The sequence below is a fragment of the Loxodonta africana genome, chromosome 6 (assembly GCF_030014295.1).
Source record: "Loxodonta africana isolate mLoxAfr1 chromosome 6, mLoxAfr1.hap2, whole genome shotgun sequence".
In the NCBI taxonomy this organism is placed as follows: domain Eukaryota; kingdom Metazoa; phylum Chordata; class Mammalia; order Proboscidea; family Elephantidae; genus Loxodonta; species Loxodonta africana.
The window spans coordinates 26,636,464-26,664,073 of record NC_087347.1 but is presented as its reverse complement, the minus strand read 5'-3'; the positions used below and the strand labels follow the sequence as shown (position 1 = coordinate 26,664,073).

At 50.9% G+C, this 27,610-nt stretch overlaps 1 protein-coding gene across 5 annotated transcripts; it reads left to right on the top strand.

Annotated features, from left to right (window-relative positions):
* Window positions 1-438: 438 nt before the first annotated feature.
* Window positions 439-26,317, top strand: STK11IP (serine/threonine kinase 11 interacting protein). Of its 5 annotated transcripts, XR_002784265.2 has the most exons (26): window positions 439-747; window positions 2,905-3,110; window positions 3,298-3,372; window positions 3,650-3,745; window positions 4,087-4,194; window positions 4,371-4,442; window positions 4,807-4,933; window positions 5,200-5,303; window positions 5,435-5,530; window positions 5,754-5,795; window positions 5,991-6,137; window positions 6,321-6,405; window positions 6,950-7,309; window positions 7,519-7,724; window positions 8,044-8,151; window positions 8,261-8,438; window positions 10,665-10,886; window positions 11,003-11,106; window positions 12,191-12,288; window positions 12,382-12,560; window positions 12,780-12,861; window positions 13,114-13,184; window positions 13,734-13,981; window positions 14,671-14,853; window positions 15,837-15,995; window positions 16,204-26,317. XR_002784265.2 is itself a non-coding variant. In XM_023541195.2 (25 exons), the coding sequence occupies exons 1-24, from the start codon at window positions 687-689 to the stop codon at window positions 14,818-14,820; spliced, it is 3,225 nt and encodes a 1,074-aa protein (XP_023396963.1). In that variant the 5' UTR covers window positions 439-686; the 3' UTR covers window positions 14,821-14,853; window positions 15,837-26,317. The 5 variants fall into 5 exon arrangements, 4 of the variants coding, with proteins under 4 accessions (XP_023396963.1, XP_023396969.1, XP_023396955.1 ...); XM_023541195.2 differs by having other exon boundaries at window positions 15,837-26,317; XM_023541187.2 differs by lacking the exons at window positions 15,837-15,995; window positions 16,204-26,317 and having other exon boundaries at window positions 447-475; window positions 662-747; window positions 14,671-15,828.
* The last annotated feature ends 1,293 nt before the right edge of the window (window positions 26,318-27,610 follow it).

Sequence of the window (27,610 nt, the reverse complement as noted above, 5' to 3'; positions counted from 1 at the left end):
GGCAAAGGGCCCTCAAAGGTGACACCCCTGCCAGCTTCAGCTCTTTCACACAGAAACTGAAAAACTCCTCCCTATGGCAGACACGCTCTCCTTGGAACACTTGGAAAACAAGTGTTCGCTTTGGACGTGTCTTTTCCTGAACATTCCATTTCTCCAAACTCTGCTTCCCCACCCAGTCTACTAACAACATGTCAGGTTTTCCTCACTGCCCAGGGGGCCTCCGCGAGCCGAGCAGGCGCCCAGGCGCTGCGGGGCCCAATAGGCGGGGCTGAGGGGTCGGGGGCCCAGCTCGGGGCCTGAGTTCCGGACCACAGCAGCTGCAACAGCCGAGGGACCGCCCCCATCCGCCACGTCCACATGACTTGGGCGTGGCTTTCGGGAGCGGAGGCGCGTCTTCCGGTCGCGCATCCGCCTCGACATTTTTCCGGGGCGGGATTTCCTGTCCATCATTGTTAGTCGCCCGGCTGCCGAGCTGGTAGGAAGGTCAGACGGGAGGGTCAGTCTGGCTGGCGAGGCTTCATGTCTCTCTAAAGAGAACCCGGGAGGACGCTCTTCCTCACTCTCTTGCTTCTGCCTCCCCTCGAGGCCTCGGTTTGCGCGGACGCCCTGCGTTTTTGGCACTACCACTCACCCGAGGTCCTTCCGCTTCCTCTTTCCCTAGGCTCCGCCCCCAGCGTCCCGTGGCCATGACGACGGCCCCGAGGGACTCCCTGGTGTGGAAGCTAGCGGGGCTGCTGCGGCAGTCCGGTGAGTGGACTTCCGGTTGGTCTGGGGCGAGGTGGGATGCTCTCTTCCTTCCGGAATCACGCCCCCATAAGGGTCACGGAGTTACAGCTTTTTCGGGTTACTGGGGTCTGGGTGTCAGAGTTCACTTATTTCTTTAGTTCTCCCCGGTGTGTTCCTGTGGTCCAGCTGCCAGCAGTGTTCTTTGTCTTTGACATTCTGAACCATAGCTATCCTTCGAGGCCAGACTCCGGTGCCACTTTTTCTATGCATTCTCTGGTACTCTCAAAGGGAAGTGATTATTAGTCCTTTACTATAAACCACTTGGAGCCAGGAACTGCTCATAATTACTGTTGGGTGGGAAGACATTAAATATAGCATAGTTCAAAGTAATAGATCTGAACTCTGACCTCCCTGGGTTGGAGTACCAGCTCTTTCAAACTTGGCCAAGCTGTTTAAGTTTTTGGAGCCTCATTTTTCCTGAGCAGACAGATGGCATAACAATTTTTTTTTTTTTTTTACCTCAAGGGTGGCTGTGGGGATTGATTTTAATTCACATAAAGCATTTAGTACAGTGTTTGCAGTATAATGAGGGTTACCAAATTGCTAGCTATTGTTATAGTTTCTGCCCTCAGTGCCCGGGCACAGTGGGGCCTTGGTAGTTGATCAGTCAGTACGTGGTCGGTATTAGTTGTGGTAGAACAACCCTTGACTTTTGAGTTAAGACGGAAGTAACAACTGCCTACTAGCTGTATGATCTCAATGGAGATTCTTAACTTCTCTGAGCCTCAGTTTTCATGTCTTTCAGAAGGAATTAATAGTGCTGGCCTGTCAGAGATTCTGATGAGGTTTAAATGAAGAAACATGTCAAGCTGCCTGGCAAATAATACTCAGTTAATGTTAGCTGTCTTCCACCACTCTGCACATTGGTCGTATCTGTGGAATTCCTTTTTATAGCACTTTTACTTTTTGGCTTGTATTATATAAATGTGCACATGTTTTATCTCCTTTTGTAGACAGCAAGAGTCCTTGATCCATGTCTGTATCTGCCATACCCTAGTGTCTAGTGTGTAGAAAAGTCATTCACACAAGGTCATAAGATTTGTTAACTTATTCAGCAAAAATCTGACATGGCTCCAGGGGCAAGGGATGGTGAGAGGAGAGTGTGTGACTATAAAGGAGTAGCCTGAGGGAGATCTTTGAGGTGATGGAATAGTTCTGTACCTTGATCGTGGTGGTTACAGGAATCTACACATTTAATAAAATGGCATAGAACTATACGCACAGGTATCAATGCCACTTTTTTGCTTTTGGTGTAGTGGTATAGATATGTGAAATGTAATCATTAATGGAAACTCAGTGAAGAGTATATGAGATTTTTCTGTTCTATTTCTGCATTTTTTGGCTCTATAAATTTTTTTAAAGCTAAAAAAAAAAAAAAAATCAGACATGTCTACCTTGTACCTGTATTCTTAGGTGCAATAATGTCTCCCAAGGTGACCAAAAGATGAGCTAAGGGATGGCTGTCTCATGAGAGAGCAGTTTTAAGCAATAACAATACTTTAGTGCTATAATCTGTAGTTCTATCCGTGATATGTTTTTTAGTATTGTTTGAAAGTTTCGGTAAGTGTGCATATTACTTTTCTAATTAAAAAAAAAAAAAGACAAAGCATCTAGTCAACTTTTATGTAAAGTGAGTGAATACAGTGTAAAGATTGAGCATGTTGGCTATTGAGAAAGCTTTCTGGAGGAGGTAGCTGTTGAGCTGGTCAGAGCAGAAGGAGATGTATCAGAAAGTGAAGGAGCTGTGAACCAAGCTGACTGTATTTCCAGCACTGGGAGTAGATCAGACTCTCTTTAGCAGAAGGTTCATGTTGAGGAGAAAGTAGGAGAAAATTTGGAAGGGGCTGTTGAAATCATAATGAAGCAGTTTCATATATCAGCTAGGATTCTTTTTTTTTTGAAAATGAGGGGACCTATTGAAGACTTTCGAGCAGGGGAGGGATGGAAAGTTTGATCCTTCAGGGGAATATCTACAGTATGGGTTGGAGTAGCTAAGTCTTGGTCTTGCAAGGTCTAGAATTAACGTAAAGATCAGCTGACAGGCTAGGATGAGGTCCATGGCCATCCCATGATGAAGATCCATTATGCCCTCCTTCCGCACTGCCCCTCTCCCCTCAGGGGATGTGGTCCTGTCTGGCTGCAGCACATTGAGCCTACTGACTACCACCCTGCAGCACCTGAACCACGTGTTTGAGCTGCACCTGGGACCATGGAGTCCTGCCCAGACAGGCTTCGTGGCTCTGCCCTCCCACCCGGCCGACTCCCCAGTCATCCTCCAGCTTCAGTTCCTCTTCGATGTGCTGCAGAAAACGCTTTCACTCAAGGTTCTGGGGTTGGGAGTGGGGCAGCATGTGTAATGGTGGAGGCAGGGGGTAGGGCTGGGGGGGGTGGGTGCAAGAAGTCGTGGGGCCAAGGGCTAGAAGCTGTCAGAGCTACAAGTGGTGGCTCTAAGGAAGGGATTCTAAGGAGAGAAATCTGGTGTGTCCATGACCTGAGTGCTGTTTCTTTTAGCTGGTCCATGTCCCTGGTCCCGGCCCCCCAGGGCCCATCAAGATTTTCCCCTTCAAGTCCCTTCGGCAGCTGGAGGTATGGGGGCCTTGGGAGCTGTTGGTGCACAAAACCCGGCTTGAGACAGCCATTTGCGGACGGGGAAGGAGAAACAGCCTCATTCTCTGGGGAGGCCAGGCCTGAGTGTAGCTGTTGCCCTCCCATAATGTGGTGTCCACTTCCTGTTCCGATTACTGCTTCCTTGAACTGTGGCTGAGCTTTGCCATCTTCTTCCTACTCCCACCACCTGGGGGCGGGCATGAGGCCTTTGTCTTGTGTGGCATTCTGCCTGCCTACCTTCCTTTCCTTATGCCAGCTCCGAGGTGTCCCTGTCTACTGCCTGCGTGGCCTCCGTGGCATCTACTCCCAGCTGGAGACCCTGATTTGCAGCAGGAGCATCCAGGCATTAGAGGTAAGCAGGGTGGGGATGGGCCCAGATGCCTCGTCCTGAGAGACACGTGGAACCAGGCTCTGACGTTTCCCTCCCCTGTAGCCTCCGCTGCCTTCTGCCTCCCTCCTCTGTGCTTCCATGGCACTGGTACCCTGTACCTCCCACATATTTTACCATAGTGTAGGAAATCTTCCAGCATCTGACTCCCCATTTGGGGTCAGGCATCTGGGCTTTCTTTAAGCCTGCACCTCCAGACCAAGCCTAGTACATGAAGAATGAGTGAATGACTGGGTGATTGAGCAGGGCCATGGTGTGGGGAGGGCTGAGAGTGGAGGTGGTAAAGCCCCCATCTGCCCGCTCAGGAGCTCCTCTCTGCCTGTGGTGGTGACCTCTGCTCTGCCCTCCCCTGGCTGGCTCTGCTCTCTGCCAACTTCAGCTACAACTCCCTGACCGCCTTAGACGGCTCCCTGGTGAGTGCCACGGTGGCCGGGCTGGGGGGGGTGCGGGCGGAGGGTTGGAGAAGGGGCCCCTGGGGGGATGGAGAAGGTCTGGGATAGGCCTTTGGGGAGGCAGCAGCTGGCTGCCTGGGAGTGTCCTTGCTGCGAGACCGAGACTGGTTCCCCACCTCCTCTTCCCTTCCCCTCAGCGTCTCTTGTCAGCTGTGCGTGTCTTGAACCTGAGCCACAATCATGTCCAGGACTGCGAGGCCTTCCTGATGGTGAGTATTGGCAGCCTGGCTGGGCCTGTGGACCTGGGCTTTGATGGCTCTAACCCTCTCTCCTGGGCCCAGGATTTCTCCCACCCTGCCCTTGCCACGAGTGTGGAGCCACATCTAGGAGATAGTTCTGTTTGGGGGCACAGGCTCTAGCATAAGACAAACCCGGGTTTAAATCTCAACTTCCAATACCTGTGTGATAAATAAAAGTACCACTTTTTTATAGTACTAAAGTGATTGTAAAGAGAATTTGACGCTACTTGTGTAAAACGTTGAGCCCAGTGCCCAGCTCAGAGAACAGTAGCTTTTGTAATGGCGGTGAAGGACCCTTTTCTCATCCCCTGACCTCCGGCTCTCTACCTGCCAGGACTTGTCTGAGCTCTGCCATCTGGACGTCTCCTATAACTGCCTGCATTTGGTGCCCAGGATGGGACCCTCAGGAGTTGCTCTGGGGACCCTGATACTGCGAGGCAATGAGCTGCGGAGCCTGCTTGGTGGGTGGGAGAGGTGGGAGTGGGGTAGGGGGATGGGACAGGGATGGGACAGATGTGGAGGGGCGTGGGGGGAGTGTGCGACTCAGGGTTGGGAGAAGTGGCCTGGAGTTCACATGCCTCTGGAGCCTCACTGGCCTTCCAGGTGGAGATGAGGGGCTCAGGTGTGACTCTCTGCCGTGCCCGTGCCCTCCTCCACACCACACCCCGCCACACCCATGCATAGCCGTTGTCACACGCATGCCTTCCTGTTTTCTCACCACCCCCAGGCGTGGAGCAGCTGAGGAACCTGCGGCATCTGGACGTGGCCTACAACCTGCTGGAAGGACACGGGGAGCTATCGCCACTCTGGCTGCTGGCTGAGCTCCGCAAGGTGACACGGGGTGGTTCAGGCACCTGGGAGCCAACTTTGCGGGCTCTCCCTTCATGCCGATTTGGTCCGTGGTCCTTCTTCATAACAAGAGGGCCCCGGACCCACCTTATTGTCCTCTTCCTGCCCTGCAGCTCTATCTGGAGGGGAACCCTTTGTTTTTCCACCCTGCGCACCGAGCGACCACTGCCCAGTACTTGTCACCCCGTGCCAGGGACGCTGCTCCCGGGGTGAGTGACTTCTTGTGTCCACTCTGATTCCCCTTTCCTGCTAGTCCCACCCCCACCCTGCAGCATGTTGCCTCTCCCCTGCCACATCCCTTATTATACTGTTAATGCCTGCCCAGCTTGGTGACCATAGATGACATGGAGGGCTCCTGCCCCACCTGGGAGCACACACAGGGGCCTGCTCTCCACTGTAACACTCTCTCTCTGCCTTTTGATCTTTGCCCAGTTCCTTCTTGATGGCGAGGTCTTGTCATTTACTGATTTTCAGGTCAGTGTGGAGGTGTGTGGGGGTGGGAGGGCAAGGATTGATCTGGAAGGATGTGAGGGAAATGGAGGGATTTGGGGCTAAGGCTCTCCCCGGTCACTTGGAAAGTACGGTGCCCCGTCTTCTGGCCAGCTTGGGCAGGATATAGGTGCTTCCCCGCTCCCCAACCTCTTTTTTCTTCCTGTTGTTACATGCCAGACCTCCACTTCCTCAGGGCTTGGCCCTGTGGCCCCGCCTGTGCCCTGGCTAGTTGGGAGTACCACTGAGACCTCAGGTGGCCCCGACTGGAGTGACAGTCCCTCCTCTGGGGGCATCGTGGTCCGTCCCTTGCTTCGGAAGGTTAAGGTGAGTGGTGTCCCAGGCTGCCCGTGCAGGGTCTCCTTGGGCCTCCTTACAGGGGTTCTGCGTTGCTGATGGGCTAGGAATACTAAAGCCTTCCCCTTGCTCGTTTGGTGGGTGTTATGGTGGGTTGGGTGGTGGCCACGGGCCCTGGCTTTCAAAGAGCTTCTCTCCTCTCCCCAAACTCAGAGCCGAGTTCGCGTGAGGCGGGCCAGCATCTCTGAACCCAGTGATACTGACCCAGAGCCCCGGTCTCTGGACCCTGCCCCAGCAGGTGAGTCAGCCCCTATCCCACAAGCCCCCTCTCCTCCCAGGTCAGCACATGCTAACCTTTTAGTTACTGTGAACGTATGAGAGGAGGAATCTTATCTTTGGTGGGATGGAGGGTCGTTAGGGGTCTCTTTGTTTCTCCTTTTCTCTTTTAGTTTAGGGAAAGGAAAAGAAACTACTCCTGAGCTGCCTGGTTGAAAGTGTATTTCAAGGACCTTTAATGTTGTGGAGTGTCAAGAGATTTTATAATAAAAGGGTTCTGTAGCCAGATAAGTTTGGGAAATGCAGGGTGAACCAAAATTAAACAGATTTCTGTGGGATTTCTTGGGACCTTAATTATGCTAGCGTGCATTGCGAATCTCTGCAAGTAGCCCGTGATGTGAGGTTCTGAATTGCATGTCATTGCAATGTTCCATAGAACATGCCGCCAGGGGAGCCTTTAGCCTTCCTCTGACCACCTCCTTACATGTGTAACACCCATAGAGTAAGGCTGAGGTCATTGGGGGCGGTGCAGGCTTGTTAAGCTGTGCGCTCCCCCACCTGCCCAGGCTGGTTCGGACAGCAGCGCCGGGAGCTTGAGCTCATGAACAGCTTCCGGGAACGGTTTGGCTGTGACTGGCTGCAGTATAGGAGTCACTTGGAAACCTCTGAGAACCCCCTTCCGACAACCTCCAAGACATCTGACCTCAGCACTGTGCCCCCGGATGCCCTGGGCCCGGAGCCTCCGCCCAGCCCTATGCCTTCAGAGGAAGCCGACAGCCCTGAGGAGTCAGTGCAGGAGGCATCAGAGGAGGTCAGGGTGGGGCCGGAGCCCCAGGAGGAAGAGGAGATGGAGGAACTGGAAGGAGGAGAGGAAGGAAAGGAGGACCAGGAGGAGGAAGAGGAGCAGGAGCAGAACGAAGTGGAAGGTGGGTGCTCTGTGGCTTGCTTTCCAACTGTGGAGGAACCATGAGGGGAGATGGGGGTTGAGAGATGTTGGTGTCTCTTGGGAGGGTTAGAAGAGCTCAGACTTGACAGTGGGGGCTGATTCCTTTTGGATGGAGGCCCACCCATGGGAGGGCAGGGTTTCTGGGCACCTTTCCCTCCCTACAGGGCACCTCCCTGGGTCTCTCTGCAGCGGAGCTGTGCCGCCCCATGTTGGTGTGCCCCCTGCAGGGGCCTGAGGGTGTGCGGGGCAGGGAGCGCTTCCTCCGGGTCACCTCAGCCCACCTGTTTGAGGTGGAACTCCAAGCAGCTCGAATCTTGGAACGGCTGGAGCTTCAGAGCCTGGAGGCAGCTGAGATCGAGCCTGCAATGCAAACCCAGGGAGAACCAGCAGCTGGCGTGAGTGGGGCTTGGAAGAGGTGCTGGGCTTTCTTCAGGAGCCAGCTCTGACCACATGCCCGGGTCCCAGACACTGGGCTGGGCACTTCCCACTCGGTCTCCACTGGTGCTTGGCGCCAGGAAAGGGAGCTGTGGGGAACAAAGGCATGGCCCCAGTGTTGTGGGAGGCCTCGGTAAGACAGAGCTTCTATGCCGGAGATTGGATGCCAGCAAAAGCCTTTTTGTGGGGCCCAGAGCTGCTGTTTGCCTCCACGTTCTCGTTGTAATCCTGACCTCCGACCCTCTTTTTGCCCCTTTTCTCCTTCCCCTTCCTGTGCAGGACTCAGAGTCGCTCCCAGTCCTTGTGCTGCGCTTCTCCTACATCTGCCTCGATCGGCAGTTACGCCGCTACATGGTGCTGGAGACTGATGCCCACGCAGCTGCCCAGGTGGGCCCGGGGGTCTCTGGTGGATTAGAGGATCCTGCAGGAGTGGCCCCCAGCCTGTGCGGGCTGGGGTGCCCCTGCTCACACTGCTCTCTGGCTCGTGCTGTTTCAGGAGTTGCTTGCTGTGTTGACCCCAGCCACCACCATGGCTCGGTGTCAGCTTGGGGAAGTGAGGGAGCCTCTGGGGGACAGATTCCAGTGTCTGCGTTGTGGCCATGAATTTAAGCCAGAGGAGCCCAGGTTGGGACCGGACAGTGAGGACGGCTGGAGGCCTCTGTTCCAGAAGACTGGTACGAGGCCGACCGTGATGTACCCACATTCCTGCCACCATTTCAGGACAGTGGCTTTGAGGAGCAAACAGGGAGGAGGAACCCTGGGGAGGAGAGGACGCGCGTAATAGGAGCAGCTTTCCTGCCTGAAGGCCAGTCTAGGAAAAAAAAAAAAAGTGCTTGCCTGCTACACTTACCAAAAAAAGAAAGAAATTATATCTCAGTCTTTTTTCCCCCTTAAAAGTCAAAATGCAGTCTTTGTAACTGGGCTTAAACGTGCCCATAATTTTTTTCATAATGTGAAGTCTCTTTTATACTTGGCTAATATTTCAGAAACTATGTAAGACCTAACGAATCCTCACTGCAGCATCTGGCCTGTAACGCTGCCTCTCTGAGCAGGCCTGGCTGTTGAGTAAGATACTTTGGCAGTTGGATTTGTTTGTCCTTCCCCAACTGTTTTTGCCAGTTCCTTGATGATGTTGAACAGTGTCTCATACCGTGTCTTCAACCTCTGTTCTTTACACCAGGACTTGATCCATCGTAGGTGAGTCAGAATAGAGCCCTGGTGGCGCAGTGGTTAAGAGCTCGGCTGCTAACCAAAAGGTCATCAGTTCGAATCTTCCAAGTGCTGCTTGGAAATTCTACGAGGCAGTTTTAATCTGTCCTGTAGGGTTGCTATGAGTCAGAATTAACTCCACGGTGATGGGTTTTAGATAAGTCAAAAAGCATTGTCTTTAGGTCTTGGATACAAAGAAATATTTTTGATGACATTTGTGTTGAAATGCATGGTTTTTTTTTAGCTATTTTTCTCTTCTTGGTCGCTGTTGGAGCAGGGGTCTCTTTTTTTTTTTTTTGTCGGAAAACAGAACCCTCCTGCGTTCCCCACCTGGCCCTGCCCCAGGCAGCTGCAGGCCTCAGCACACTGGGCAGCACAGCTTGTGGCCTCCATGGGGTTACTGTGGCCCCTGGGGTTCCTTCTTGGTGGCATTATTAATTAACGTTACTGTTTGCCAAGCTGTTTTTTTATTTGAGCCTGAGTTTTCTCATCTGAACAAAGAAGAGAATGAGCTTACCTTGTTGCGATGTTATGGGATTTAAATGTGACTGTAAGACGCGTGGAGCCCTGGTGGTGCAAGTGGTTAAGCGTTTGGCTGCTGACCAAAAATGTTGACAGTTCGAGTCCACCAGCCGCTCCTTGGATACCCTGTGGGACAGTTCTACCCTGTCCTATAGGGCCACTATGAGTCGGAATCCACTCAACGGCATCGGGTTTGGTTTTTTGGTTTTGGTAAGGTGCATGGAAGACGAAGGTCCTCCTTTCTCTCAGCTCCGCCATCTTGGACAGAGTGTGTAAATTATTTGATCTTTGCTTTCCTCATTTGCAAGATGGGAGGGGAGAGTTTTGATGAAAATGAGATCAGATAATATTGGCAAAGGAGCCCTGGTGGTGCAGTGGTTAAGTGCTCGGCTGCAAACCGAAAGGTCAGCGGTTTGAACCTACCAGCAGCAATGTGGGAGAAAAGACCTGGCAATCTGCTCCTCCTTTGAAAACCCTATGGGACAGTTCTACTCTGTTCTGTAGAATTGCTACGAGTCAGAATTGACCCGATGGCATACAACAACAACAGTATTGGTAAAATCTCTAGCATGTTCGCAGCACGTTGTGGCTGCTCACAGTGTATCTTCTCTCACTGCCTATTTGTGTCCTACGCTCTTTACCTCATTGCTTTCGTTTCTCATGACAACCTTGTGAGACTGACACCATCATCATCCCCATTTTTCAGATGAGGGACCAGGTGCAGAGAGCTTAGGTGACTTACCTTAATCGATGGAGCCTGGAACAGGACCCACCAGCATTCTCTCTGCCTTCCCCAGTCTTGGTTGCCAGTCTTTCAGGGATTGCTGGTAGAGCATCAAAGTACATGGTCAGCCCAAGGCTGTGGGGGCGGCCAGAGGAGGGCTTGGTTGAGTCTGGCCCTCTCTAAGAGAACCTGAAGTTAGAAGGTGGGGTGTATTTTGAGGAGACTGTGGGCCCTGGTCTGGGTTTTCTGCCCTCTCCCTGGGGAAGGGGACGGTCAGCAGCAGTGGCTGAAGAGGGAGCTTGTGGGTTAGGAAACGAGGGGCTGTGTGTGAAGCTGGAGATGTGGCCAGGGAGGTGTGAGAGTGGGTGGGGTGCATCAGGAGTGTGGCGAAGGTTGTTGGCACTGTTTTTGGGGGTTCATGGGGACTGTCCATTTCTTTCTGCAGATTCTCCTGCTGTGTGTCCAAACTGTGGTAGTGATCACGTGGTTCTCCTGGCTCTGTCCCCCACTGGGGAGCGGAGACAGGGAGAGCAGCCCCCAGCTCTCTGTCTGTCCCTCAGCCCTTTCTGTGACTCTTCTGGCCACAGTGACCCCCACAATAGAGTTGACAGTGTCCCATCTCAGGCACTGCTCTCCCAAGACCATAGCAGTTGGAGCCTTACTCCCCGTGAGTATAGACGAAAACAAGACAGAGATGGCATTTGGCAAAGGGAGGGGTACTGATGGGGCGGTGGTGCTGCAGCCACGGGCTCCCAGGGCTCACAGCCCACCGCTGGCCTCCAGCCCCTGACAGCTGTGGTCTCCGTGCTGTGGACCACCGGCTCCGGCTCTTCCTGGATGTGGAGGTGTTCACCGATGCCCAGGAGGAGTTCCAGTGCTGCCTCAAGGTCTGTGCCTCCCTGGCTCTGCCCCTGCCCCTCCTGACCAGGTGTCCACTGTCCCCACCACAGCAAATTGAGCCAGAGGACGTGCTCCACCGCCACCAGGTCTGGCTTCAGATTCCAATCCAGCAGCTACCTGCTGTGTGGCTGTACACGCACATTGTTATTTAAGTCTCAGTGTCTTGTCTGTGACAGAAATGATAATACCTGTGTGTGATAATACAGCATGTGGGGGGATGAGAGCTAAAGTCTGAAGCTGTCTAGCACAGCATCTGGCCCTTGATAATGGGACCTCCTCTTGTGATCATAAATACAGGATGTTACTACTGGATCCTCTTCTTTGATCGTCTGTTGTATGGTAGACACTAAGGATCAGGGCAAATCAGTCTTGCCCACGAGCTTATACTCTGGTGGGAGAGACTGTGACAGCTGAAAGTGCTGTCATAGGCTTAGGTCTGAGAAGGGACATCTAACCCTGCCCCAGCGGGCCAGGGAAGGCCTCCTGGGGAGGTGATGTCTAAGCCACGTCCTCACCCGTGAGTGAAGGAGTAGGGGGCGATGTTCCAGGTGAAGGAGGCAGCACGTATGTGTGCAGGGAGGAGAAGGTACAGCTCATGGACAAGGTGCCTGTGGTTGGGGGAGGTGGGGGTGGGGTCAGAGGTCCAGAGAGGAGTCTGAAGGGGCAGGCAAGGCCGCTCAGGAGCAACTGTAGACATCTGCCAAGGGTTTGGATTTTATCATGAGGGCTGTGGGGAGCCACCGAAGGATTCGAAGCAAGGGCAGATCGATCAGCTCTGTGGTTTAGATCAGCTGGCCTGGCCGGGTGTGGCATGTGTTGGAGGGGCCAGAGGAGAGGCAGGGAGACTGGCTGGGAGGGGAGGTTGCCAGGGGCTGAGTGAGGCAGGGCTGGGGCTGGAGACAGGGACAGAGGTGAAGGTGTCGTGCTCAGGGCAAACTTGGCAGGACTCCGATGGATTAGCAGTGGGGATGCCGGGCAGAGGCACCGTGACAAGTAACTCAGCTCTCAGCCTGGCACCTGCCTCCCTGGTTCTGTGTTCTTGTTTCTCGTCACGTTTCCTCTTCCCCTCAGGCGCCACTGGTGTTGGCAGGCCACACGGGTGAGTTTCTGTGTCTCGTGGTGGTGTCTGACCGCAGGCTTTACGTGTTGAAGGTGACAGGGGAGATCCGGTAAGTGGGCTGGGGCACAGCCGGGAGGGTCAGGACCCCTGCTGTCACATACCTCACTCTTTTCTGTCACTCTGCCCCTCACTTTCTCCCCAGTGGGCCTCCAGCTGGCTGGCTGCAGCCTACCCTGGCCGTCCCCCTGCAGGATGTGAGCGGCATAGAGTTGGGCCTGGCAGGACAGAGCCTGCGGCTGGAGTGGGCGGCTGGAGGGAGCAGCTGTGTCCTACTGCCCCGAGATGCCAAGCGTTGCCAGGCCTTCCTGGGGGAGCTCACTGGTGAGACAGGAAGGGAGAGACAGGGCGAGTGGGGTAGGGGCAGCAGGGCCCAGGGCTGAGCCTCCGTGTCTGCACTCGGCAGTGAGACAGATTTATGTCCTTTGAAGACATTTCTGACATCGGGAAATACAGGGAAGGGGCAGGTGTTGGGGGTGGAGAAATTGGGGTGGAGGCAGTCAGAGTCTTCTGGGGGCTCCCTCTCTTTACTGGCTGGCCCAGATGTCTTGCAGTCTCTGCCCCCCACCTGGAGGAGCTGCGTCAGTGCCACAGAGGAGGTGGTGACCCCCCAGCACCGGCTCTGGTGAGTCAATGGGAGGCTGGGGCAGTGCCCTGGTGGCAGCCCTGGGAGCACAGGCCCTCTCCCCACAGAGCCCCATGCCTGGTCCTGCACTGAGCAGCCCCGAGCTGGCCCTTTGCCATCACTCCCATACCTGCCCATAGGCCCTGGTGCCTCCTTCTGGCCCTGGCCCTGGGGTTTCCTGCCAGTTCCCCTCCCTTGCCCTACTTTCTGTTCCCAGCTAATGGTCCCTCCCATGACTGCTGCGTCCCCCAGGCCACTGCTGGACAAAGACTCTTCGGTGGAGGCTCCCCGGTTCTTCTACCTTCGGGTGTTCCTGGTGGAAGGTGAGGCCACTGGCTGCAGTCTTTGGGGGCCTCCCAGGGACTGTGCCTCTCCATTTCCTGTACCCATCTTGTCCCAGGCCACCAGCCAGTCCCCAGCGCCTCTGCAGTGTTCTTATGGCACGTCTCAGTTCCCAGCCCTGGACTTCCTCTAGCTCGCAGGCGTACCTGAATGATAGCTTGGTGCTCCCTGCCTCTCTAGGGGTGTGGCCTGGAGCTGCCCTGACTCAGTGCCCAGACACCTCCGCTTTCAGGCTCAGGTGGAACAGTTCGGGGCTGTTCTGCCTCACCCTGTCAGAGAAGGTGGGATTGGATCCTCCCATCTGAATGGGATGGGAAGTGGGCAGGTTCCCTTTTTTTTGGGCATTCCAAGCTTTGGGGGCTGGAGATCTCTGGAGTTTGGGAAAGGCCAGCCATGGCCCCTAGGGGGACAGGCTGCTCTGCAGCCCCCTCTGAGTGTGGTTCTCTTCTCTCCTGAGCAGTACGAACACTGGCCCAGAGACTGGGCTGCTCTGGGTTCTTCCACCACCTCATCTACCTGTCTTCCTGCAGGTCCCTCTCCATGCCCTGTGTCCCTGCTGCTGACTCTGTCCACCCTGTACCTGTTAGATGAGGACCCTGTCGGGCCCCAGGCAGAGGCCCCGCCTCCAGCAGCATCTGTCGAAGCTTCTGAGAAGGCTGCTCTCTTGGGGCCCGGCCCTTCTGTGGGTGTCAGGGAGCAGCAGCCACTCAGCAGCCTGAGCTCAGTGCTGCTCTACCGCACGGCCCCGAAGGACCTGCGGCTGGTCTTCTACGATGAGGTGTGTGGGGGGCTGTGGGTGAAGGGGCAGGTGGAGGTGTAGTGGGCAGTGAGGGCAGCGTGGGAAGTGGGCCTGGAGAGGCTAGGAATTGGGGGTATGGAACTTAGGGGTTGGTGTCATGGTAGAAGGAACATAGGAAGAATTGGGGTGAGAGGGAGTAGGGGCCTCACTGGGTTTGGACGAGCAGCAAGTAGAGCAGGAGGCAGCTGCAGGCAGTGGACAAACCCCGGATGGGAGCCCAGCCACGTATTGTCTGCGCGGCCTATAGTAAGGTACTTGGCCTCTGTGAGTTTTGGTTTCAGTCCTTGTTGTGCATCAGGCGTTTGAGCTTTACAAGCACCACATGGGGTTGGTACTGTTACTAGTCCCGTTTTACAGATGAGGAAACTGAGGCTTGGGGATGTTAACCAACTTTTCCAGGTCACAAGTGGTAGAGTTAGGATTTGAACCCATGCAACTTGACTGTAGAATTTACATTCTGTAAGACAGGGAAGTTGGGAGAAATAAGATAGTAATGTGAAAGCCCTTCGAAGGCCCAGACTCGGGATGTTTGATGGGGAGAAACACAGACTTGGGGGTGGGATGAGGGGATGAGCCAGGAGGGGCAGCAAGTCCCCCCTGAGCCCTCCCTGTCCCCATTCTGGTGTGGCCCCGGTGAGTCTCACCTCACTAACTGCCTGGCCTGCCAGGTGTCTCGGCTGGAGAGCTTTTGGGCACTCCGTGTTGTGTGTCCTGAGCAGCTGACAGCACTGCTGGCCTGGATCCGGGAGCCCTGGGAGGAGTTGTTTTCCATCGGATTCCGGACTGTGACCCATGAGGCTCTGGACTCTGACCAGTGAGGCTTCCACCACCACCCCTGGCCCTTGCCTCAGGTGCTGACTGCCACAGCTGCTGACGTTCCTCTCCTGGGCTTGGGGCCTGGTTCAAGACAGGTGGCGGACTTCTCCAGCCTTTGGGCGCTGGCCAGTGAGGCCCCGAATGACTCACAGCTCCAGGGAAGAGCAAGATTTCCCTTGCCCTGGGCTCCCAAAGATCTGGCCTGAGGTGACAGGCTAAGTGGTCCGTTGGAATGTTCAGCCTATACTTTTTCTCAGGTGTTAATAAAGTCATTCCCATTCCAGATATCAGGGGTGTACTTAGCCGTATCAGTTGTGAGGCCTGCTCTTCCTATAACCTCTCCTGACAAGCTGCCCAGCCATAGCTCTCCCAGAACAGGCAGATCCATGGAGCCTTGTTTTGTGCTGTGAGACCCCAGTGCCAGCCCACTCTGGCCACTGCTGATTGGATCAGAGCTGGACACCTGACCCCGGGCTATTAGATTCTCCCTCAAATTTCAGTTGGGAAACAGAGTCTCAGGCCACTGGCAGTGGGTGCTGAATCTGAAGGGTGTGTGGGAGAGGGCATGAGAGGAAGCGGGCTGTGGAGGAATGGTAGCCTGTGGTGATTTCTGCTCTCACCTCCTCTGTCAGCACCACCTCAGTCTCAGCCACGTGGTTTGGGTGGGCCTGACCCTTCCTCTACCTCTGTCTCTCTGGCCACGGTAATCACTTCAAGAGTGCTCGTGTGACCAGGTTTGTCCCATAAAGGCCTCATTCTGGGCTTTTGCTGGAGCAACCAAGAAAGAGGCACTTTCCTCATCTGGCACTTAGGAGAAGGTAAACCACTTGCTGCTGGCCCTGAAAGTAGAAGCATGCACAGAGAAGAAAGCAAGCCAAGAGGGGATGAGGGCAGGCCAGGTCCTGGTGATGCATGGGAACCCAGGATCCCATTGTGCCTGAAGCCAGATACCCTGGGATTTTATGTTATGTGAACTAAAGAATACCCCACCTCTCCCTTTTTTTTTTTTTGGTTTAAGGTGATTTGAACTGAGTTGGAGCCACGGAAAGGATCCTAACTAAACAAGCCCCCGACTCTGACTTGCACACTTGCGCCAGCCTGAGTAGGGTCTGTTTCTTGCATCAGGAACGAACACGATATCAGTAATACATCCATATATTTGTGTGGAGAGGCACTGGTAAGAAGGCTTGGGGAAGAGTACTGGGGGCTCCAGTCAAGTTGCCCTTGAGGAGCCCCAAAGCGGGGACTCTGGCTGAGGATGTGTGTGGATGGGTTTGGGCGCTAATGGCAGCTCACGTGGAGCATTTCCATGCCAGGCACTCAGGTGCCTAACAACAGTGGCTGTTCCTTAGGGGGGTCCTGAAGTGGGGGGCATCTCCTTACAGGTGAGGAAACGGAGGCTGGGAGGAATTAAATGACCTGTTCGAGATCACAGAGCTGCTAAATGGAAGAGATTTGACTTGTGTCCAGTCTGTGTGGCTCTATGCCCTGGCCTGTCTGCAAGCCGCTGGGCCCTGTGGGAGGCCTGTCTGTGCACAGGCCCTCTCACTGGGGCGAGAATTGCTTCACTGGATGTGGGGATTGCTGAGTGAGATGCTACACTTGTCCAGGATGAGCATATCCAGATGGACATTTTCAGTTTCTCGTTTCTCCATAGCATGGTGGGATATTAGGGGAAGTATTCATTCATGGGTGGTTTTCACCCCTCCCAGCTGAACTGGAGAGCTGCCATCGCTTTAGGGAGAGCCCACGGCAGCGAACGAAGATGCCGGAGCTCAAGGGGTAAGCCATAAGAAGAGATTCAGAAGGGGCCCTGAATGGATAGAGACTTCGGAGAAGACTGTTGGAAGCAGTGTAAGAGCAATTCCTTTTGAGGTTGGGGCTCCCAGGGTGGAAGAGACCTAGGCTGTACCCACTGTGTGGAACCATTGAGGACTGACCTGTCAGATGCTCCCCACACCACAAGGGCAGATGGAGAACCTTTGCATGGCAGTTTGGAAGGACAGGACAGGGCTGGTGACAGTCCACTGGGCTTCTCTTGATTGGAGGAGGGAGGTGGCTCAGAGAACCCCATGGGCCTCAGTGGGGCAGGGCAGTTAGCTGAGTGTGAGCTGAAGAGTGCAGGGTCACTGCAGGAGAGCCAGATGTGCCCAGCCCGAGGGGGGGATGTGGCCAAAGTGAATTGTTTCAAGTTTAGACCAGGTCACTGCAGGGCTCACCTGAAAGAGTTTTTTAGCCTCAGCTGTGAAATGAAACACTGTGAACCCTCCTTCCAGCGTGGATTTGTAGGATCCCTGACCATGGAAGAGTTCAAACTGATGCCTCTAGGTGGTTTAGCCAGTGAATCAGAGTCTGCCATGAATGCTGGGACAGAAAGGAGGGGAGGTGGGTAGGTGGGGTGGTAGTGTGGTGGAGTGGCAGGGGGATACATTGGAGGTATCCGGATACACAGTGTCTAGGAAATGGCTCTGTTAAGGGAGATTTGTCCAGCCAAGGAAGAAACCCTGGTGGCACAGTGACTAAGCACTGGTCTACTAACTGAAGGCTCAGCAGATTGAACCCACCCAGCAATTCTGCGGGAGAAAAGATCTGGTGATCTACTTCCATAAAGACTGTTGTTGTTAGGTTCCGTTGAGTTGGTTCTGACTCATGGCGACCCTATGTACAACAGAATAGAACACGGCCCAGCCTTGTACCTTCCTCGTAGTCTTTTATTATGCTTGAGCCCATTGTTGCGGCCACTGTGTCCATCCATCTCATTGAGGGTCTTTTTTTTTCCATGACCTACTTTACCAAGCATGATCCTTCTCTAGGGACTGGTCCTCCTAATAACATGTCCAAAGTGTATGAGATGAAGTCTCGCCATCCTTGCTTCCGAGGAGCATTCTGGCTGTACTTTTTCCAAGATGGATTTTTTCGTTCTTCTGGCCCAGTCCATGGTATATTCACTATTCTTTGCCAACACCATAATTCAAAGGCATCAATTCTTCGGTCTTCCTTATTCATTGTCCAGGTTTCCCATGCATATGGGTCAGATTCACCTTAGTCTTCAAAGGGACATCTTTGCTTTTTAACACTTTAGAGAGGTCTTTTGCACCATATTTGCCCAATGCAATACGTGGTTTAATTTCTTGATTGCTGCTTCCATGGACGTTGATTGTGAATCCATAAAGATTACAGCCTAGGAAACCCCCGGGGGTGGTTCTACTTTGTCCTATAGGGTCACTATGAGTCAGAATTGACAGCACACGACGACAGCCTGGGCTGGGGCTGGTGTTGGAAGGGGACTCAGAATTCAGAGGCAGGAGTGGATTTGCTGCTACTTGGTTTGTATAAACAGATTTTTCATAAACTTCTGGACAAATTTTAATATGTTAAGAATTAAACGAAAATATGACATTTAGGCAATAGTGCCTTGTATTATAAATCGCCAGTATTAGGAGATCAGGTAACTAAAAATAGCAGGCAAACAGTTTGACAGTGTGGGTGTGACCAAAGCCATGTTCTGTGTATCCTGTAATGCGCTCTCTCCACTGACTGATGTGACTTTAATCAGAATGGAGTGTATTCTTCACAGCACTTAAGCATAAGGATGGCGAGTTGGAGCCTGTCCTGGCTGCCACGTGGATGGTATTCATATAGGTTCAGGAGGATCTCCTGAGACCAGGGGTCCCCACTCCCAGATCCATCACCGCCTTTAAGATCATAGATAAAATCTACCTGTCTTAATCTCCTAGGGTGTTGTAACAGAAATACAAATGGGTAGCTTTAAATAACATAATTATTTTTTTTACAGTTCAGGAGCTGTAAGTCTGAATTCAAAGCGTGGCTCTAGGGGGAAGTCCTTCCTTGTCAGTAGCCCTGTGAGTTTCTTGGTGCTCTTTGGCATCCGCCTTCCCCCTGCGTGTGTGTCTTAGTCATCTAGTGCTGCTGTCACAGAAATACCACAAATGGATGGTTTTAACAAAGAGAAATGTATTATCTCACAGTCTAGGAGGCTAGAAGTCCCTATTCAGGGTGCCAGCTCTAGGAGAAGGCTTTCTTTTTCTCTGTTGGTTCTGGGGAAAGGTCTTTGTCATCAATCTTTCCCTGGTCTAGGAGCTTTGCAACACAGGAACCCCAGGTTCCAAGTTCTGCCTTGGGCACTGATTTCTTGGTGATATGAGGTGTCGTTTCCCCTCCCCCTCCCCCCCGCCTTTGCCCCCTTCTCTCTTTTATATCTAAGAAGACATTGACTTAAGACACACCCTACTCTTGTAGATTGCGCATAACCTCATTAACATAACTGCTGTAATCCTACCTTGTTAGCATCATAGAGGCAGGATTTACAACACATAGGAAAATCGCATCAGATGACAAAATGATGGACAGCTGTACAATACTGGGAATCATGGACCAGCCAAGTTGACACACATTTTTGGGGGGCACAATTCAATCCATGACAGTGTGTCAGTGTCTATTCTGCTTTTTATAACTCAAGAAGTGATTAGGCTTAGGACCCGCTCTATTCTGGTATGCCCTAGTTAACATAAAAAAAGAAAACCCCTATTCCAAACAGTGTCAAATCTAGAGGTGCAGATGCCCAGACTTTAATATATATGTTTAGGGGAACACAATCTGTAACACTACCCAATCACGTATTTCACAAAATTAGCATACTGCCCAAAGTGAAATAGGAGAAATAAAATGAAAATAATTTTTAGAAAAAATATGCACTCTGACATGTAAAGGGTCAGGCATGACTAAACTAGAAGACAAAACCCCACACCAGAACATTGTCTCTGTGAAGAGCCAGGTCTTTGAGTGCCTGAGGCTTGGGCCTGCAGGGCTGGGCCTGCACCAACTAGTGAGTCTCTGTCTTGTGACCAAGGGGCTGAGGGGAGTCCATGGGCTAGTGTAAAACAGGTCACTGTCAGAGAACCATAGTAGATGGTCAGTAAAGGTACGCTGCCCTCAATATATACACAGACACACACAAACATGCTCATACAGATGTATACACTCAGGCACACAGATAAACTCACGCACACAGACACACATTCCATCTCGTGTCCATCATCCACCCTCGATCTTGTACCCACTTTCCATCTCCACCTTGTGCACATTCTATATCCTGTGTCCACCCTCCATCTTGTGTCCATCCTCCATCTTGTAACCATTCTCCATTTCCATCTTGTATCCATTCTCCGTCTTAGGTCCACCCTGTATCCTCCATGTTGTAGCCGTCTTCCATCTTCCATACTCTGTCTTACTCATCCTCCACCCTGAATATTGGGTCCACTGTCCATCCGCCATTTTGTGTTCATCCTCCATCCTTCATCCATCCTCTATCTTGTGTCCACTCTCCATCTTGTCTCCACCTGCATCTGCCATCTTGTACCTGTCCTCCACTCTCTATCTTGTATCTTGCCTTTACCCTCCATCTTGTATCCACATTCCATCTTATATCCACCGTCTCTCTTGTATCTGTCCTCCATCTTGTATTCATCATCCACTCTGGATCTTGTGTTCACCCTCCATCCTCCATCATGTGGCCATCTTCCATCTTGTATCCATCCTCCGTCGTGTATCCACCCTACATGTTTTGTCCACCCTTCATCTTGTCTCCATCCTCCATCGTGTATCCGTCTTCCATCTTATAACCACCTTCCATCTTGTACCCACCTTGCATCCTGTATCTAACCTCTATCTTGTAACCCCCTTCCACTCTCCCTCTGTATCCTCCTCCGTCTTGTATCTTCCTCCATTTTGTCTCCACCCTTCCATCTTGATTTATTATATTAGCTTATGTAATTGCTAATGGTAAGGCAGTGATGGTTCAGTGATAGAATTCTTACCTTCCATGCGAGACACCTAGGTTCAGTTCCTGGCCAATGCACCTCAAATGCAGGCACCACCCATCTGTCACACGAAGCTTGTGTTTCTATGGTGCTGAATAGGCTTTAGTGGACTTCCAGACTAAGGCAGACTAGGAAGACAGGCCTGGAGATCTACTTCCAAAAATTAGCCAGTGAGAACCTTATGGATCACAATGGTCCAACCCATAACCAATTATGGGGATGGCACAGGACGAGGTAACATTTCATTCCATTGTGCATGGCATTGCAATGAGTCGGGGACCAACTTGACGGCAGCTAACAACAACACCAAACTTAAACAATTGCTCTTCTCCATATAACTTGAGATAGGGTTTTATGTATCCCCAATTTACAAAAGTAAACTGAACATGGCAAATATTAAGAACTGTTAAGAAATAAAGCACAAATTAATTATAAGGTATATAGTGTTTATTTGAGCACTTACTCTGTATGCATACAGGGAGATCATTTTTTCAAAAAAAAAATGAATGGCTCAATGCAAGCTATTTGCAGTGAGGCTTTTAAGGAGACGAGGAGGAAACAGAAAAAGTAACCATTGGCTAGTCTCAACAGAAGGAACCCTGGTAGTGTGGTGGTTAAGTGCTCAGCTGCTAATCAGAAGGTCAGTGGTTTGAAACCACCAGCTGCTTTGCAGGAGAAAGATGTGGCAGGCCACATCTGTAAAGATTATAGCCTTGGAACCCCTATGGGACAGTTCTACTCTGTCCTATAGGGTCACGATGAGTTGGAATCGACTCGACAGCAATGGGTTTGGTTTTAGTCTCAACATGATGGATTGAAATCATGCCCCGTTTTCTAAGATCAGTTGACATCACGTTACTAGGTGGTTTCTGTCGTCCCCAATCATTTGAAATTGCCTAAAGTTAAATTCTTTGTACAAGAGAAACTTTAAATAGATTTATGGTTCTCAAAGCTGTTTTATTCCTGAGGGGGTTTGCAATTATATGATTACCTGTCTCCCTGGTTGCTCAGTGGTTGAGAGCTCGGCTGCTAACCAAAAGGTCAACAGTTCGAATCCACCAGCTGTTCCTTGGAAACCCTATGGGGCAGTTCTGCTCTGTCCTGTAGGGTTGCTATGAGCCTGAATTGACTCTATAGCAACAGGTTTTTTTGGTTTGGTTTTCACAGTATTTCTTTTTATCTGCTCTTGGATACATTTCACCTTGGTCAGTAACATTTGTGAAGGTTCCCGTACACTCAGAGAATCTGTCAATTCCTGTATCTCAGTTTCTCTCTTTTAACAAAAGGTTCCCCAAGATTAGAGAGCCGGTTGTAGTAGGTGATGAAATGATTTAGAACGAGCTGGCTCCCTCCAAAATGGAGCTTCTCTTACTGTCCCTTGCCACCTTCTACAAAAACCCAGGTGTAGCGAGTTCACATGAAGTATCCCAATGAATCTTTATAACACCCTGTGAGGCGTGCTTTATCATTTCTACTTTAATGATCAAGTAATTAGCTCTCAGAGATGCTCATGATCACATGCGCCAAGTTCAGCAAGCGTGGGCACTATGGGTCTAAACTGTGATGTATCTCATTGCATAGAATTAAAGCGAAACCTGTGAGAGCCAAAACTTGATGGGACTGCCTTGTTTTTCCAGGTCTTGCAAGTTTTCTGCCTTTGACAGGGTGCAGTGTTACCACTTTTCCATCACTCTCTATTAGTGGAAAATATTTTTAGTTTTCCTTCTTTAACAGGTTTCCACCTTACACAGGTTTTACTGTAAATCCAATATCACTTTTCTAGCCAAACTTTGATTAATCTAAAAGTTAAACAGAACTAATTTTTAATCCCCAAGTAGCTTCCCATGCCCCCTCATTAGATGGTATATACTATGCCTTTCTCTTCACTGATACCTGCTTTCTCACAGGGTGAAAAGTCACCTTAATTATAAAGTAAAAGTGAAATATCCTACAGAGAACAAACCACAAAGTGTAGCATTCATAAGTATAAAATCAAAACAACTTTTAATTAATCACTTAGCAGTATATTCATTTCCATTCCTCATAGTTGTTTATATTTGGATGTTGTTTTTGTTGTTAAGTGTTGTCTTAGTCTAAGTTCTCTAGAGAAGCAAAACCAGTCAAGTGTGTGTGTGTGTATATATGTATACACACACACACAGATTTATATTAACGAAATGGCTCATGCGATTATAGAGGCTGGAGCGTCCGAAGTCTGTGGATCAGGATAGAGCTTCTCCTGATTCATGTAGCTGCAGGGGCTGGCTAACCCAAGATTGGTAGGTCGGAGAGCTCAGCTCTTGTTCACTGGCTGTGAAGATTGATGAATCCCAAGATCAGCAGGCAAGACCTCAAGGCTTCTCCTGATTGACTAGCTGCAGGGGCTGGCGAACCCAAGATTGGGAGGTCAGAGAGCAGGGCACTTGCTCACAGGCTGTGAAGATCGAGGAATCCCAAGATTGGCAGATAGGCTGTTAGCTCAAGTCCCAGGAACTGGAGGTCAGATGAACAGGCAGCAGCTGCAAGATCCAGGGCAGGCAAAACCCAGAATGTCCACTTATATTTGGATGCAGGCCACGTGCCCAAGGAAAATCCCTTTCAACTGATTGGCTACTCACAGCAGATCCCATCATGTGGGTGATCACACATAAACACTGAGAATCATGGCCCAGCCAAGTTGACACACAATCTTAACCATCACAGGTGTCATCAAGTCAGTTCCTACTCACAGCGGCCTTATGTACAACAGAACAAAACACCGCTTGGCCCTGTGCCATCCTCACAGTCATTGCTAGTTTGAGCCCATTGTTGCAGCCAGTATGTCTATCTCATTTTCTGCTGACCCTCTTTTCTGCTGACCCTCTACTTTACCAAGTATGATGTCCTTCTTCAGCAATTGGTCTCTCCTGATGATGTGTCCAAAGTAAGTAAGACTAAGTCTCACCGTCCTTATTTCTAAGGAGCATTCTGGCTGTACTTTCCTCCAGGACAGATTTGTTCGTTTTTCTGGTAATCCATGGCATATTCAATATTCTTCACCAACACCATAATTCAAATGTGTCTGTGTGGAACACCTGGGGGTGGGTGGGACCATGCAAATAAGGTGTATGGAACCCAAACGAGGGAACTGGTCAGTTTTGCCATCCTGCTTAGCTTTAAGGACAGCCAATCTCAGAGCAGAGAGGGGGCCTCATTATCAACAAGAAGACCCGGGAGTGAAGCACCTGCTTTGGACCTGAGGGCCCTGTGTTGAGAACCTCCTAGACCCAGGAGACAGAGCTGTAATATTGGAGACAGTGCAAGACAGCGAGAAGCAGTATCAGAGAATGGCAGCAGCAGAACCAGGAGACCGGTGTGAGATGGTACAGTGAGTAAGCTTCCTGGCCCATGAAGTGAGACAGCTACTGTGGGTGTGCTGATCCATGGAACGAAATAGCTGAGCACTTTCGGGCAGGAGGCTTCCTGGTGGAGTGGGGCTCCTCCAGGCATTTATTGGCATTGCTGAAGAGCTTTGTAACTTTTGCCTGAGCAGGGCAGAGGCTGGGCCGAGGAGTCGAGAGACCGAGGGCCAGAGAGAGGTCTTCCTGTGGTCACAGCTTAGAAGCTGTCCTGACTGAAGAACTGTATCCTGGGTCATTTCTGATCCTGAATTGTAACCTGTTACTTCCCTAATAAACCCCAAAACCGTCAGTATGGTCTGTGAGTTCTGTGTGGCCACTGCAACAAATTATCAAAACCCAGCAGAGAAGTGGAGAGTGCCATGGGAGGACGGCTGGTGTTGGAATAAGGTTGGACGTCGGAGGGCATGTCTGACCTCCACTCCATAGCAGTCAGCCTTGAGGTGTTGATGCTGATAATGACCCTCTTTTCCCCTGACGTCAGAGGACCTCTGATGACACCAAGCCGTTTTTACACAATTTTCATTGTCGTTGTTTGACTTTGCGTGCCTATGAGGTGATGGCATAGATCGTGGCTTGGGTCAGGTGCACCTTAGTCCTCAGTGTCATCTTTGCTTTTTAACACTTAAAAGAGGTCTTTTGCTGGAGATTTTCCCAGTGTAATACATCGTTTGATTTCTTGACTGCTGCTTTTATGGACATTGATTGTTTATCCAAGAAGATAATTTTGCTGATCCAAGAAGAATGAAATCCTTGACAACTTCATTCTTCTTGGGTAATAACTCAGCTTCTCCACTCCCCTCTGGACAATGAATAAGGAAAACTGAGGAAGAATTGATGCCTCTGAATTATGGTGTTGGTGAAGAATATTGAATATACCATGGACTGCCAGAGAATGAACAAATCTATCTTGGAAGAAGTACAACCAGAATGCTCCTTAGACACAAGGATGACGAGACTTTGTCTCACGTACTTTGGACATGTTATCAGGAGGGACCATTCCCTGGGGAAGGACATCATGCTTTGTAAAATCCTCACAACTGGACCAATAAGCAACATCATGATCAACGGAGAAAAGATTGAAGTTGTCGAGGATTTCATTTTGCTTGGATCCACAATCAACGCCCATGGAAGCAGCAGTCAAGAAAACAAACTATGCATTGCGTTGGGCAAATCTGCTGCAAGATATCTCTTTAAAGTGTTAAAAGAACAAAGATGTCACTTAAGGACTAAGGTGCTCCTGACCCAAGCCATGGTGTTTTCAATCACCTAATATGCATATAAAAGCTGGACAATGAATAGGGGCAACTGAAGAAGAATTAATGCCTTTGATTTTGGTGTTGGTGAAGACCACTGAATGTACCATGGACTGCCAGAAGAACGAACAAATCTGTCTTGGAAAAAGTACAACCAGAATGTTCATTAGAAGCAAGGATGGTGAGATTTGTCTCACATACTTTGGACATGTTATCATGAGGGGCAGTCCCTGGAGAAGGACATCATGCTTGGTAAAGTAGAAGGTCAGCAAAAAGGAGGAAGACCTTCAATGAGATGGATTGACACAATGGGCTCAAGCATAACAATGATTGTGAGGATGACACAGGACTAGGCAGTGTTTCCTTCTGTTGTGCATAGAGTTGCTATGAGTTGGAATGGACTTGACAGCACCTCACGTAACAACCATTCCCCCCTCTGCTACCTGGCTTTCTCACTTGCCTCTGGATATATCTTTTCTACATCCTCATCGCTGAGGTTTGTACCCCACTAGCCTCCCAGCCTTCTCAGCATCGTTGCCGGCCAGCCCAGCCAGTTTCTTGGCTCCTATTTCTGGATGAGGCAGTCTGGTGAATTCAGCTCATTTTTTGTGTCAGGCCACGGGCCTGAGGCATCAACCAGTTTATGGATTAACTGCCCTTGGGACTGCAGGAATGGGGCTACGTCACGGCTGAGGCCTTTCGTCAGGAAAGGCTGTGGGCAGGGCTGCCCTGGCCTGGCTAACTTACCACACCTCCAAATCCTTGAGGTTCAAGTATTTAAAAATTAAAAGGGGTCATTTAAAAACTTTTTGTTTGAAAATTAATAAACACACCCATTAAAAAATTCAAAATGTGTGAAAGGATATACAGTGAAAAGCAAGTAGCTCTCACATCCCTGACCTTCTAGGACACCTTGTCAGAGCCAAGCATCATTACCTGTTTTTGTGTAGAGATCTTTGTGCATGCACACCCGTATGTATACATTTCCCTCAGAAAAGGATAATCATTTAAGAAAAGACAGATTTCTAAGATCAGTGTCTCCCAGCAGGTCTGGCCTGGTGGAGAGTGGGGAGGAAAGAGTGTGATGCTGGGGACTGGCCGGCTGGGAAAGACTGGTTGGGGTGGAGGGCCTGGTGCTGCGCCTGCAGAGGGGCCTGAAGGGACTCTGCAGAGACATAGAAAAGTAAGCTCACCTACTTCTGTTTTGCTTAGAGCTGGCCTGAATTTTTAATGAAGCAAATTAAAACATCCCAAAAATATTAGTCCACTTTCTTGGCAATGTGCACACCCCCTTCCCTGGCAGTGGCTTTGCACCATCTGCAGACAAGAGGCAGTGCTGGTCCTGTGGAGAGCCCTCCCCAGCCTCTGCCCTGAAGCTACCATCACATAGGCCTGGCCCACTTACCATACTTTCCCAGGGGCCAGGGTGAGGCAGGGTCTAGATGGGACAAAATAATTTCCGGCCATTTTAGGGTGCTTTGGAGTCCTGGGTGGTGCAAATGGTTAATAAGCTTGGCTGCTAACCAAAAGGTTGGAGGTTCAAGTTCACCTAGAGGTACCTCAGAAGAAAGGCCTGGCAATCCACTACTGAAAAAATCTGTTGAAAACCCTATGGAGCACGGTTCTACCCTGATACACATGGGGCCACCATGAGTCAGAATCGACTCCCCAGCAAGAGGTTAATGACTCCTGCAAAGAGGTACGATGCCGGGGGAGTTGGTGCATTGAAAGAGGATCTTCTTCCATTTTCTTTGTGCTTAAAAGCTCAGTGAACATCTTCATTTTCTTTAACAATTTGATGAACGCTTCGGCACCCTTTGTCCTCTGGGTGTTCGTCCTTTGGTGACTCAGGAGATAGAGGGCTGGTGCTGCCAGCCTAGGAGGTGGTCCAGGGCGAGGCCATTTTCACTCCAGAGCTGTCTGACCTTGAGCATTGGGCCTCACCGGGAGAAGGTGCCTGGATGTACCTCCTTCTCAAGCCCTGCGCCCTCTGAGAGAACGTGACCGCCTTACCTCTGACACCGGTACACAGATGTCCATCAGTCAGGAGCTTATTCACACACACCTTGGACGGTCCCCACAGATTGACTCAGATTGTCCTTTTCTCTTCAGTCAGTGCTTATCGACCTTGTGGTGTCTGGCCTTGGGTTTGCTGGCAGGAGGGATGCTGAGGCTTGGGGTGTAGACTTGCCCCTGAGAAACAGTAAGGAAAAAGTACTCGCTCACCTGAAACTACAAAACAACACTGTGCTACATTTTCTGTAACAAGGAGAGGTGGGGAAGTGGGTTAAAATATAT

Excerpts from the sequence above, each read along its gene's own strand:
- STK11IP (XM_023541195.2), top strand. The coding sequence starts at position 687 with ATGACGACGGCCCCGAGGGACTCCCTGGTGTGGAAGCTAGCGGGGCTG. Across the intron at positions 3,746-4,086 it reads GGAGCATCCAGGCATTAGAG|GAGCTCCTCTCTGCCTGTGG; the intron begins GTAAGCAGGGTG and ends CTGCCCGCTCAG. Across the intron at positions 11,107-12,190 it reads AGTTCCAGTGCTGCCTCAAG|GCGCCACTGGTGTTGGCAGG; the intron begins GTCTGTGCCTCC and ends TCTTCCCCTCAG.